The sequence below is a fragment of the Lepus europaeus genome, chromosome 11, assembly GCF_033115175.1.
Source record: "Lepus europaeus isolate LE1 chromosome 11, mLepTim1.pri, whole genome shotgun sequence".
Lineage (NCBI taxonomy): Eukaryota > Metazoa > Chordata > Mammalia > Lagomorpha > Leporidae > Lepus > Lepus europaeus.
This window is the reverse complement of record NC_084837.1, coordinates 85,138,416-85,152,038: the sequence shown is the minus strand read 5'-3', so window position 1 is coordinate 85,152,038 and position 13,623 is coordinate 85,138,416. Positions and strand designations below refer to the sequence as shown.

The 13,623-nt window shown below is 51.9% G+C and overlaps 2 protein-coding genes across 2 annotated transcripts in view; one reads left to right on the top strand and one right to left on the bottom strand.

Moving 5' to 3' along the window:
* The window catches only part of CA12 (carbonic anhydrase 12), a 48,562-nt gene that overhangs the window by 10,736 nt on the left and 24,203 nt on the right, over positions 1-13,623 (top strand). The gene's annotated exons all lie outside the window — the stretch shown is intronic.
* APH1B (aph-1 homolog B, gamma-secretase subunit) overlaps positions 4,253-13,623 on the bottom strand; it is an 85,815-nt gene continuing 76,444 nt past the window's right edge. Inside the window, exon 6 of the mRNA XM_062206089.1 lies at positions 4,253-4,336. Coding sequence (XP_062062073.1) covers positions 4,262-4,336 — 75 coding nt within the window. The 3' untranslated portion in view covers positions 4,253-4,261. The remainder of the gene's footprint in view (positions 4,337-13,623) is intronic.

Here is a 13,623-nt window from a genome sequence, read left to right as displayed (position 1 = left end):
TGGAAATGGAATGCACACACAAGCTCTTTGCTTTCTGCTTTCCAGCGGTGCTAAAGGCACCGTGTGAGCTGCAGAGTAGAAGGCAGGCCTGGGTTAGAGCTATGGGAGCACTGAGGACAGTGGGGGAACTCATGCAGTGACAGGGCTGGCAGCCCAGGGGTGCTCCTGTCTTGGCAGAGGTGGGGTCGTGTAGCCCGAGGCTGGCAGCCTGAGGCTGAGTAGGAGGCACAAGAAGTGGCCAGCCATGTGTTCCCTGCCAGGGAACTCGGTCTCCAGCCCCCAGTCTCAGGGATTTCCCCAGCGGCCAGCAAGCCAGCCCCCGGAGGAATTCCTTAAATCTGGGCTTCAGTTCTGGCTACTTCTAACGCAAGTTGTGACGTCTGAGCTGTGCACACCTGCAGAGTTGCAGGATCGGGGCGTTGTGTGTGTGCTGGGGGATCTTGGCCTGTGGCTGCCCACACGCCAGCAATGTGGGGTGCCCAGCACCGTGACAGCTGAGCAAACAGCATTAGCTCCTGAAGACAGGGCTAGTGGCCTGGGGGCTGAGGCAGAAGGAATGTGGCATGCCCAGAGCCCAGGCCCAGGCAGACCCCCTGGACACAGCTGGCCAGATCGGGCTGGCTGGCCTTAGCAAAGTGATTTTTCCATGCCTTCGTTTCTTAGCTACAAAGTGGGAGTGATCACAGCGCCTCCAGGGTTGCCAAAGCGTGGTTTCTGGACTGGCAGCGTGAACATCACCTGGGCTCCACATGCTACTGTTGGAAAGGCAAATTCTCCACCCTGTCCCGGGCCTACTCACTAATCAGACACTCAGGTTTGAGAAGCACTGCTTTGCTTCATAGGGTTGTGGTGAGGCTTAAATAAGATAAAACAAGGGCAGGCGCATGGCAGAGCAGCAGGTTAAGTCTCTGCTCTGGACGCCCTGTCCCGTATCAGCGGAGTGCGCGGGGTGGGGTCCTTCCTCTGTTTCCCATCCAGCTCCCTGCAAACCCACCTGGGAGGCAGCAGATGATGGCTCAAGTCCTTGAACCACTGCTTCCTACGGTGGGACCTGGATGGAGCTCCTGGCTCCTGGTTTAACCTTGCCCTGATTTCTGAGGGCACTGGGGGAGTGAACCAGCAATGGAAGCTCTCTCTCTCATTTTCTTTCTGTCACTCTGCCTTTCAAATAATCAAATAACAAGCAAGGCCCTATTTAGTGGTTCTAAGACACTCACCTTCCCCCAGATTTTAGCACCTCTTTAAGTGGGACACATTTCACCATCAGTGGTACCTAGAAACAATAGATATGGGGTCTGGTCCATGAACTAGCATTGAGAAACTGACACAATTAGTTTCAACCGGTAAGGAGTGGTGGCTGGCTACATCCTGGGCAACGAGGCATGCAGGAATGATGGGAAGTCAGGTTCGATTTTCAATTATAGCTTTTCCCAACTTCCAGTCAGTTTATGGTTTACATACAGGTTTTCGTGGGGTTGGATCACTATGTCAAGTACTTACAAGCAAAGGCACTTAGGCATGATGTTTTTGGTGGACACAAGTCCTCCTCTATGGAGTAACCATTCCCAACCGCCTGACCGGAATCCCATTTGTGCCAACCAGGAAGGAACAAACACCAGCCGCCACCTTTCCTTAGTGTCTGTAAAGGTTGACTCAGGGCTGGTATAACCCTGAATGAAACGGTTTGTTTAGCTCACCTTCAGGTTCTAAATGATTTTGCAATCACATGATGAGATCAGCTGTGCGACTTCCGGGTGCGATGGGGGAGTCGGTCCACTGGCCAGCAGGACACCTGCAGATTCACGGCAAGAGGCCCACGCTGTCCCCTCCTTCTGGGACGTGTGGCCAGGACGGGGATGAGATCTTCTTATTGCAGGCTGTGGTGATGTTGGTAAATGGGGGAGGGAGGGACCTGGTGTTTTCGCAGCCTCCTTGGCACTCCCTCTTCTGGAAGCTGCGTGAGAAGTGGAGAAAGGAGGGAGGTGACTCTCAAGGAACAAAGATGTTTTGTAGAGTGAGGCAGTCATGCAAATGACTATTTACCCTTTTGGCTTTGGCCACCAGGAAGCCCAGGGGCAAACTGGAGGCTCCAACTTGAGTGAATGTCTGTTCTCCTATGGTCCGCAAACCTCAAGAACCCCTGGGTGTTTGTCCTTGATCCTGAGCTAAAATCTGGTGGTGACAAACAGATCTCCAAGGTTTTACTTTAGAACAAGCCCTTAGAATAGTGGTGTCCTACTTTCTCACCATGCTCCTAGTCTGCCCTTTCCTGTACTGCCACAGATAGAGACTGTGGTTTAAAAAGTTTCAGTGGTTCAAAGTGTCCCATTTGTAATTATTCAAAAGAGATGTAAAAACCGATCACAATTTTCAATTCACCTGAGATGACTGGTGCACATTCACCTCACAGATTTGTTTTTCACAAATTGTTTGTTCGTTTGAAATGACACACAGAGAAAATCTTCCATCTACTGGTTCAGTCCCAAAATTACCTGAGCGGCCCAGGCATGGTCCAGGCCGAAGCTGGGAGCCCAGAACTTCTTCCAAGTCCCCCACATGGATGGCAGGGGCACAAGCTCTTGGGCCACCCTTCCCTGCCCTCCAAGGTGCATTAGCAGGGAGCTGGATCTGAAGTGGAGCAGCTGGGACTTGAACTGGTGCTCATATGGGATGCCAGCACTGCAGGCAGTGACTTAACCCACTGTGCCACGATGCCAGCCCCTTCTCAGATATTTTTAAAGTGAATTCTAAGTGCCACATGTCTAAGTGCCAAATGCTAAGGAAATGAGACAAGGGGGCGTGGTCCCTACTTTTATGGGACTGAGGTTCTGGGGGAGACAGCAAGTAAGCAGAGCCTTAGGATACAGGGGAGAGACCTCACTTCCAGTTCTGGGGAAAGGATTGGCGGAGGCTCCCTGGAGGAGGTGATGTTCCAGCTGAGACCGGAAGGACACATAAGAGCTAGGCAGGCAACCTGTGCAGTGGTCAGCCAGGGAGCTGCTGTGTTCCGGGGATTGCCAAAGACCTCAGCGAGGAGGCCGGGGGCTTGGGGGAGGGCCCAGGGCTGCAGCAGAGTATGGGCAGCCCATGAGCCAGCAGAGGAGGCCAGATTTCCTTCCGGAGGCTAGATCATCGAGGCAGGAAACTGACAGCACAGATATAATTCAGCCGGAAACGGAGATGCCTGCTGTCATTGGCTGGTGCAGCCTGGCAGGTGGTGAGTGCCCCATTTGTTCAGGGCTTCACAAGTATTCACATGGGCGCCCAGACTGCCCTTACCGCCTAGGTAGGGCCTGGGGAGGGGGGAGTGGATGCCAAGCCCTGCCCTCATCTACAAATGAGCCCAGGAGAACGTGGCGCTCTCGGAGGTCCACAGCAGAGAGCAGGAGGGGCAGAGCCAGAGTGGCCTCCTGATCCCACCTGATGGACTTTCACTTCATACCAGGCATTCAGTGCCCCGCACAACACATCGTGCCATTGAGGAAATGCAGATTTTTTTTTTTTCAGAAAGTAAACAATGTAAAATTGGCAGGAACAAATTATGCCACCTTCCTCCAGATAGAAGGCTTAGTGGTTGAAGAAACACAATAGACTTAATGCCTGTTGACATAAATAAACACTGGATAGGGTTGGTTGTGACACTCTCGTGGGAAATGGGGATCAAGACCCGTGGGGTTGCTGGGGGGGGGAAGTCAACGGAATCCACTCCTCTTTGCAGTGGGCAGCACCCGGCCGGGACAGGTGTCCAGGGCCCTAGGACAGTCCTGGATCAGTGCCCTTCGTGGAGGGATAGGGAGAGGACGGTGGCTGAAGGGGCATGCGGATTGCACCTGCAAAGGGGGCAGTGGAAGCGAGAACAGAGTAGAGGACACGCTCAGTGCAGAAACCCAGGGAGGTGGGTTAGGACTGGCCTGCATGCCTGGCAGGCAGTGACCTCGTGGGGCCACCCAGGATGACCGCAGCCCACTGAGGGGAGAGAGCCTCTTTCCAGTGTTGGAATCCACGCAAAACTGTTTCATAATATGTGTTTTTCATGAACTTTCTGGAGACCGCTTTGTAGCCATGGATTTCAAAAAATTTTGCACCAACATAAACTTATCTTGTAATCCCATTTTCCCGTGAACCTCGTGATGCACCCTGGTGTGTGCACTGCCAGCTCTCTGCTGGGAGCTGTGCTTGGGTGACGTTGCAAAGTGACTTACCAGATTTTGTAGCTGGAGCCAGCTGCCTGCAGAGCCGTTCCCACCCCAGAGATGCGACGTCAGGAGGAAGGCAGGTGGGGAAAACCATCCAAAGCAAGTTTTTCACCATAAGGGAAATAGCTGTGAAAACCAACCTGAATGCTACAGGTTAGGTGTCAGGAAGGACTTCCCGTTGTCAAAGCTGCGAAGTGCAGCCTTGGGTCAACATCAGGTCAACTTTAGGGCCCTACCCTAGGGACCGGCAGAAAGTTCCAGTCTTTTATCAGATCCCCTCTGGTTTTTCCCATTCCCCCACCCCAGGGAAAGTTTACAAAGTCACCAATCCCTCCATGGCTGCGTCCCCCCTTCAGCTCAGGAGCCTGGAGCGGGGCTCATCTGAGGGTCACCCCTCAGCACCTCGGAACTCTGCCTGTTGCCCTACTCTGCACTCTCCAAAGCCTGTTGGGAGGCTGCTGTGGTGAGCAGGAGCTCAGAGCGCAGTCTCCCTACTTTGTGGCCATGGGACTTGGGGGCGTCTCATTGAGTCCCAGCCCCCTGCCCTGTGTCACAGTGTTGTTATGCAGACTAAGGTAATTAATACATGTTCAACACAGGGAACAGGACTTGGCAAACCGTGGCCCTCCCCTGTGTCTGCAAATACAGTTTCTTTTTTATTTAATTAATTTATCTATTTATTTATTTGAAAGGCAGATTTACAGAGAGAGGCAGAGAGAGAAGAGAGAGACAGAGGTCTTCTATCCACTGGCTCACTCCCCAAATGGCCACAACGGCCAGAGCTGGGCTGATCCAAGGCCAGGAGCCAGGAGCTTCTTCTGGGTCTCCCACATGGGTGCAGGGACCCAAGGACTTGGGCCATCTTCTACCGCTTTCCCAGACCATAGCAGAGAGCTGAACTGGAAGAGGCGCAGCTGGGACTTGAACCAGCACCCATATTGGAAGCGGGCACTGCAGATGGCGGCTTTACACACTATGCCACAGCGCCAGCTCCAGCAAATACAGTCGCATTGGAACGGCCATGCCCATCTGTCTGTATGTTCTCTGGAGGTGCTCTGTGCACTGTTGGCAGAGCTGGCGGCAGCAGCAGACACCGTACAGGGTGCAGAGCCTGACATATATATGATGTGGCCTCTTGCAAAAAAAGTCAGCCGACCCCTGATAAAGATAAAGTAAGTGCTCATTAAATGGTAGCAGCTTGGAAAAGGAAAAAAAATCCCAAACTATGGAATTTAACAAACTTGATTAAGGAGCTGGGATACCACAAAAGCATTAAGACAAAACCCAAAACAGCTGTATCTGTTGTCAGTACTCCCAAAGGGCTGTGACTGTATCCTGCCTCGTCCCCAGATGGGTGAGATGGGGCCACCATGCTGGAGCGCCCAGCCTCTCTCTCCTGGGCTGGGGTCCCCCTGGACTCTGTCCTCCCTTCCCTGAGGCCAGGTCCCCTCCTCTTTCCTGCTCTGGGATGACTGACAGCGACAGCCTCCGGGTCCTCCAAGCACAAGCTGGCCTGCAAGGTGTGGCCGGTCCCTCCTTCCACATGGCCCAGACAGGGCGGCCACAGTCGTCCACCCAGGCTTCCGGGGCTCTGCACTGCTGACAGTGGAGCCAGCTCATTGCTTGCTGTGGAGGTGCTCCTGGGTGACACAAGGTGTTCAGCAGCACCCACCAGAAACTGGCAGCATCCCTATGTTGTCACGGCCAAACATGAGTCCAGACATTGCCAATCCTCTTGAAAAGCGCTGGCTTAGTCTAAAATAATATCACACGCTACGTGTTCTCTGTGTCTCTCTGCCTCTTAAATAATTAATTTTTACAAATCCAGCTTCTTGGGGCCTGTGTTGTGGTACGGCGGGTTAACCCACTGCTTGCAATACTGGCATCCCATATCGGAGGGCTGGTTGAGTCCCAGGTGCTCCACTTCGACTCTAGCTTCCTGTTAACATGCCTGGGAAGGCAGCAGAAGAGGGCCCCAGTGCTTGGGTCCCTGGCAGCCATGTGGGAGACAGGATGGAGTTCCTGGCTCCTGGCTTCACCCTGGCCCACCATGACTGTTGTGGCCATTTGGGGAGTGACCCAGCAGATGGAGGATCTCTCTCTCTCCTCTCTCTCTAGGTTGCTTTGCCTTTCAAATAAATAAATCTTAAAAAAAAAAAAAATCCAGCTTCCTGCAAACCCATATCCTGGGAGGCAACAGAAGATAATGGCTCAAGTACTTGGGTCCCTGCCACCCACATGGGAGACCTGGGTTGAGTTCCTGGTCCTTGGCTACAGCCTGGCCTCGTTCCTGCTGTTACTGGCATTTGGGGAGTGAACCAGTGGATAGGAGCTTGCTCTTGCTCACTCGCTCTCTCTCTCTGCCTCTCAAATAATTAATTAAATTTTCATTAAAATAACCTCACAGGAGGGCAACAGCTCTCCATTCTAGGACAGCATAAATTGACTAGAGAAACAGTGTTCTTTGCAAACACCTGCTAAAGTTGCCTCCAGTCGGTACCACTGGATCACTGCACAGAACGCTGAGCGCCCGGACAGAAGTGTCCGCACTTTGGGTTGCTACTCTGGGCTTCTCCAGCCCTGACAACTGGAAGGAGCTGTTGGCAGCTTTAAAATAATATTTGTTCACTGCTCCACTTATTCTTCCCACCCACTGTTGAAGCTTCCCTTTGTGGGCTCATCCCTGGGGGGTCAGGCCAGAGCCCTGGCCTCTAGGGGACTGACAATGGAGGGGGAAGGAGACATGAAAACAGGAAGTGATCATGGTACAAATGAAGTGCAGTGGACACGGATGCAAAAGTAAAGGGGCACAGAGAACTCCATTGTGGGGCTTCTGGAGAGACAAAGGAGTTAGCAGGCCCCGGAGGGCGTGTGAGTGTTTCTGTGCAGGTGCGGTGTGTGTTTTAGGGGTGAGGACGGCATCCAGCCACAGGCGGGAGCACGCGGCGCGGCTTGGAGAGTCGGGGTGGCAGCAGCCGAGTGTTTGAGGCTGATGCCCGGGAGACAGTTCTCCATGGGTCTGTCCTGCTACGGCCGGCACACCTGTGAACTGGGGCACCAGCGGCTGTTGTCCCAGACTTTCTTTTCCGGGATGTTGTATAGCATCTTGGAGGACTGAGCAGATCTGTTTGCCATCAGTCTAAATGCTGATGTCTTCCTCAGGGGGCAGTGGGGGCAGGTACAGGCTTGGCTGCCCCTCTCTCCAAGACAGAGAATTCCTGAGCTTCAGGTATCTCAGCCACAGCGCTGAGCAATTTGTGCGTGTGGGCGTCACCTGGCCCTTATGACATCCTTGTGTGGACTTGGAGCTGGAGAAACTGGCGCAAATGTTATTCTGGCTACTGCTGTGAGTATTAAACCGTGCTTTGCCCCGATCCAGGAGTCTCTTGTCTTCTGCCAGTAGCCGTGAGACTGTGGCAGGCTAACTGAATAGCCTGCAAATAAGATAAAAGCCTTTGACTTTCCATGGAGTTTGACAGGCGGTAGGAGAGAGAGCAGAGCCTGCAGAGGTGGGTGGGATCCTGGGGGTCTTGTGAGCTGCACTGCAGAGCCTGGAATTTCTACTGAAAGCAGGAGCAGCCACTGGAGGACTCTCCGCAGAGACACTGCTGCATCTTGTGGGCGTGAGTGCGGAGAATGGAGGGCTGAGGAGTGAGTCCGGGGAAAGAGAGGTGGGGCGAGGGAGAGAGGAAGGCCAAGCAAGCAAACAGCAAACCTCACACGGCCCTCGGCCATTCTGTTTCGCATCCAGGACATAATCTAGACAACCCACTGTATTTATTTGTGGTGTCATGGCCTTGACGTTTCTGAAGCACGTAGTCTCTGCCACATACAGTCACCGCGCCTGATCCCGTAGAAGTCCATTGGCGCAGGTCTGTCTGGGGATTCTCATCATGGGAATCAGGTTGGACGCTCTGGAGCGAATGATACACAAATAAAGTGTCCCTCACAGTCCACTGCGTAGGGGGGTAGAGGGCACACGAGGTCAGTTGTTACATCACTGGTGCTGGTTTTTTTTTTTTTTTTTAAGATTTGTTTATTTATTTACCTGAAAGGCAGAGTTACAGAGAGGCAGAGGCAGAAAGAGAGAGAGAGAGAGAGAGAGAGAGAGAGGTCTTCCATCTACTGGTTCACTCCCCAGATGGTCACAACAATGGCTGCAGCTGCGCTGATCTGAAGCCAGGAACTAGGAGCTTCTTCTGGGTCTCCTATGCGGGTGGGGGCCCAAGCACTTGGGCCATCCTCCACTGCTTTCCCAGGCCACAGCAGAGAGCTGGATCAGAAGTGGAGCAACCGGGAGTCGAACCGGTGCCCATATGGGATGCAGACACTGCAGGCCCAGCTGTAACCCACTATGCCACAGCACCAGGCCCTGCTGGTGGCAATTTTGATCACTTGCTTCAGACGATGTCTCCATTTTCATGCTACCACCCTCTCCCTTCGGAAACAATAGGCAAGCTGGGGGGAGATCTTCTGAGCCCGGTGTACAAAGTGGAATGTTGATTCCATCGGATACAAGTACTGTACCGATTGTTAAGTTTCCTGACTTGGACAATTATTCTATGGGTGTGTAAGGAGATGTCCTTGTTTGCAGGAGAGATACATCAAAGGATTTAAGTGTGACAGAGAGTGATGTTTGTAACTTTCTCTGAAATGGCTTAGAATAACAATACATGCCCACACAGGCAGAGAGAGAGAGTACGCGTGCTCCCCTCCCCACCAACACACACACACAGGAGAAAGGCAGCAAGTGTGGCCAAGTGTTAACAGATGGTGACTCCAGGTGAGAAGTATATGGGAGTTCATTGTACTATTCTTTAAAAATCCCCTGTACATTTAATTTTTTTCAAAAAACATTTAAAACACACACACCTAAAAGGGTAGACTTGTTGGGCCTCGGTGCCTGGCAGTGGGGTCTGAAGGAGAGGAGAGAACAGAATTGAATGTGATTCCCAGACTTCGGTGTGGCGGGTAGGAAAAGGTCTTCCATCTGCTGGCTCACTCCCCACATGGCCACAACAGCCAGGGCTGGGCCAGGCCAAAGCCAGGAGCCAGGAGCTCCATCCCAGTCTCCCATGTGGGTGGCAGGGGCCCAAGCACTTGAGCTATTACCTGCTGCCTCCCAGGGTGTGTATTAACAGGAAGCCGAGTCGGAAGTGGAGCCAAGACTAAAACCAGACACTCTGATAGGGGATGTGGGTGTCCCAAGCAGCAGCTTAACCGCTGAGCCCGGCTCTCCCCTCGGACTTCGTGTTCTAACATCTAGCACAATTCCTCTGTCAGATCAAAGAGAATCAACATTTTTTGAGCCGGGAGAGGTGCCTCAGGCCCGGCTAGTTTTCATTATCAGTGTTAGGCTGCTACCACTCTTGCAGCTTGTTCAACTTGTTAGTGGTTTGTTGTTCAAGAACGAAGCACTTCTGTGTACCAGGCTCTGTAGCGGAAGCAAGAGGGCCGCCCGGTGTGGGGTTCTTGCTCCTTGGTGAGCAGCAGCCACCTGGAGGACTTGTTCAGCGACCCAGGCTGGGCGCCACGCCCACAGCATCTAGGTCAGAAGGGGTGGGGGCGAGAATCTGCATTTCTAGTGAGTCTCTTGGTGACAATGGTGATGATGATGACGACGGTGAAGTCTGTCCAGTGTTTGAGAACCGGGGGACTGTTGGGGCGGAGACAGCACTACTGTCCCAAGTGCAGGTCACAGTCAGTGAACCTGAAGGCAAGGGGTCCTGAGATGGAGGAGCAGGAACAAGCGGGCTGTCGCCTGCAGACCTCTGGCAGCCTGTGCCCCTGTCTTCCTCCAGGTAAGCACTTGCCTCCCACAGGGAACCCGGCAGAGGCCAGCGCCTCCCCAGGCAGCAGGACGGGAGAGAGAGGATCACTGGTGGTGGTTGTGGGGGGAGGACCCCCCAGCTCCTCTCTTCTTGCCTCCAGCCTGCACTGCCAACCCCGCACTATGACGGCTGAGCCGGAAATGATGTCAAAGCCCAAGATCAAGCCTCCTTGTCAAGCTGACCCAAACGAAAATTGAAATGATACAGAGATGGGAGTTAATAGGTGGATTAAAGCATCTTTAGACACCTGTGTTTATTGACCTGTAATGTAAAACCCAAGGAGAAACAGTGGCCCTGCGGCGGCATCCAGCTTTCAGTTTTGTAAGTCGGGAGTGACCCGCACCCTCCCAGCCCTGGCTCACAGGCCGGGCCCGCGTGACTGACTCGTAACACTAGCAGAGGGAAAGCTTCCCTGTCACTTTGATTCCTTGACCTCTGTTTTTATATAATACAATCTGAAGACCTTTGATCACTCATTAACCCACCGCGCTGGTAGCCTTGTTTACTTCTGGGCAGGCCCTTGTGGGTTATGGCTGGGCCTGTCCTCTTGCTTGAGTCCAGCAGATCTGGCCAGCCGCTGTGGGGTCAGCATCCAGCCAGGACGGATGCCGTGGGGACCCCACACCATGCACTGCCGGGCTCAGCTCCCTGGAAGACCTGCATATCTTTCCATCACCTTCAGAAGTCAGCTGTGGTGGCCAAATTGGGCCTTAAACACGCTTTAGAGAGTGGCTTCGACATCTAGTTTTTGGAGGTGGCTTTATGGGGACATGATGCTGTCTTCCCCTCACAGTGGGGTCCCGTGGCTCCAGCACTGAGGGCTGATCCCAGAGAGCAGTGGGGAGCGGCCCCTGACAGGCAGGCGGAGGACGCCACAGCAGGTGCAGGGTGGTTCCTGCCCAGCCGCGGTTCCTGGCCCTGACCCTGACCCTGGCCCTGGCCCGGGGAGACCAGGGGATGCCAGGCTCATCCTGAATCAGTGAATCACGCGACAGCTGAAGGCCACACGCTCTCTGCTGCAGCAGGGCCTCAGAGCTTGCTGGGCCCTCCTGCTGGAGTGCCATTCCTTGAGATTTGCCACAGTTGGCTCCGTCCCAACTTGAAGGGCAGGTACCTCCTCCAGGAAGCCTGCCTGCATCACCCACTCCACAGTGGTCTCTCTGATTTTCTCCATCACCGTGCTTAATTCCCTCACAGCACTGATTGCAGATGCACTACTTGATTTGTGTATCGGTTTACGTGTTTGCTTACTGGTTATATACTCTCTGTCTCCTCCTGTGGCATGTGAGCTCCCCAAAGACAACTAGATCTATTTTCTTGTTTGTTTTTTAAGATTTATTTATTTATTTTATTTGAAAGTCAGAGTTACAGAGTTACAGAGGTCTTCCATCCACTGGTTCATTCCCCGAGTGGCTGTAAAAGCCAGGGCTGAGCCAGGACAAAGCCAGGAGGCAGAAGCTCCACCCAGGTCTCCCTCGTGGGTGGCAGGGGCCCAAGCACTCGGGCCATCTTCTGCTGCCTTCCCAGGTGAATTAGCAGGAGCTGCATCAGAAGCGAGGCAGCTTGGGCACAAACTGGCCCCCATAGGGGATGCTGGTGTCACGGGTGGTGGCTCTACCTGCTACACCACTGTGCTGGCCCCTAGATCTATTTTGATATGTATGGTTCTTTCTTCAGCACCTCGTACAATGCCTGCCACAGGTAGGCATATTTATTAGCGAAATGAATGAATGAGCCCCAGAATTAAATAGCACTGTAAGGAGGACGGTGTTTAGAGACTGATTCAACAAGTAAATTGATTCAGTATACGAATACTCTTTTTTTAAGCAAATATTAAAATTTGGTATACCATCTTGGGTCATTTTTAAGTAAAAATATATGCCAGGACCAGGTACATTTTCCCCTTGCACAGTGAACTTTGGGGGACTGAACGAAGCTTTTAGTGTGCTGAAACTCACTAGTAGCGAGAGAAGGGGTGTGTCAGAATCAAGGACATGCGAGGCTTGCCGCTGCAGCCTTGTGGGTCGGGACAAGTTTTAATCTGTGTTTTGGCTGCTGGAACATGCCTGGAGTCAGCTCCCTGGCAGCCCCCTGCCCCAGGGGAGCCTGCTCAGAGTATGGCCTGAGGAAGTGGCACATGGCTGTGTAGTGTGAGGGGCTGACTCATAAGGGGCCCAGAAGGCAGATGTTGTGACGCCGCGGGGGAAGCCAATGCTTTGCAACACCCCCGTCCCATATTAGCGTGCCGCTTCCTGTTAATGTGTCCGGGAGACAGCAGATGGTGGCCTAAGTACTTCCCTGCCACCCACATGGGAGGCCTGGATGGAGTTCCAGGATCCTGGCTTCAGCCTGGCTAAATCCTGGCTGCTGTGGACATTTGGGGAGTGAACCAGTGGATGGAAAATCTCGCGCGTGCGCTCTCTCTCTCTTTCTCTCTCTTTCTCTCTCTGTTGCTTTACCTTTCAAAGAAATAAATAAACCTTAAAAAGAGAAAAAGGTCCCAGAAGACCAACCTCAGAATTGGAAAACAATAAATGCACATTTCTGCTGTTGAGCGGGACTCCCTCAGATCCATAGTCACACAAACATCTCTCTTCATTAACATCAATTATTCTCAAGCAAACAGGATGCTCAGTGAGCAGCAGTCATCAAACCGTGCTGGTAATTCCACAGCCCCTGTCTTCTGGGGAGCGCTACATGCTTTCATTATTCAGTATATGCAATGATGCATGAGCGTTCTTCAAAAAGTTTGTGGAAAAATATGGAATTCAATGATAAATTTGGTGCAAAAAGTTTGAAATCCGTGTGTAGGAGGGGTCTTCAGAAAGCCCATGGCCGTGTGTATGGTTAAAAAAAATACTATGAATGGATTTTATTTTACGTTTATTGCACAAAAATAAATTTATCTTTTCATTCTATTTTCTCACAAACCGTTTGAAGTACCCTCATATTGTACCTGGGTATAAATATAAGAAATTACTTACCCTATAAATTTTTTAAATGATCTCAATATCGTGTCTACAAACAGGTTATACAATTTAAAAAGTATCCTCCAGTTACTTGCGTAAATTGTGCAGGGCAAGAGTCTATACACATATACATACAGACCTAATACATCCCTATAGTAAGAAAACATGCCCATACAAAGGAACTTAAAGACACAGCAACCCTTTACAATACTCAGGCCTCATTTAGAACCAGAATCAAGCGAACTTGCTAGAATAAATTTAAGAGGCAATTAGGGAGCTCTGAACACTCACCGGGTATTTGATGACAGTAAGGAATTAGCGTTAACAGTTTTTAGGTGTGAAAATGACATGATTATTTCCAAAGAGTTTTTATCTTAAGTGATACACAGTCATCCGTGGATTTTCTTTGAAGTCCTACAGGGAGGGGGAAGGGACGGGGTGGAGGTCCTGCAGAGAGGAGAGTAGCCATGAAAAGACAAGCACGCGAGGCCATTATCCTGTATTCTTTACTTCTGTCCCTGTCTTGCGATGTTCTGTAATTAGATTTTAAAACAAGCTGAAGTATATTCAGAAAACAGGCAAACATTCAGTGCATTTCTGGAAATCACATCAATGTTCTTTTTAGGC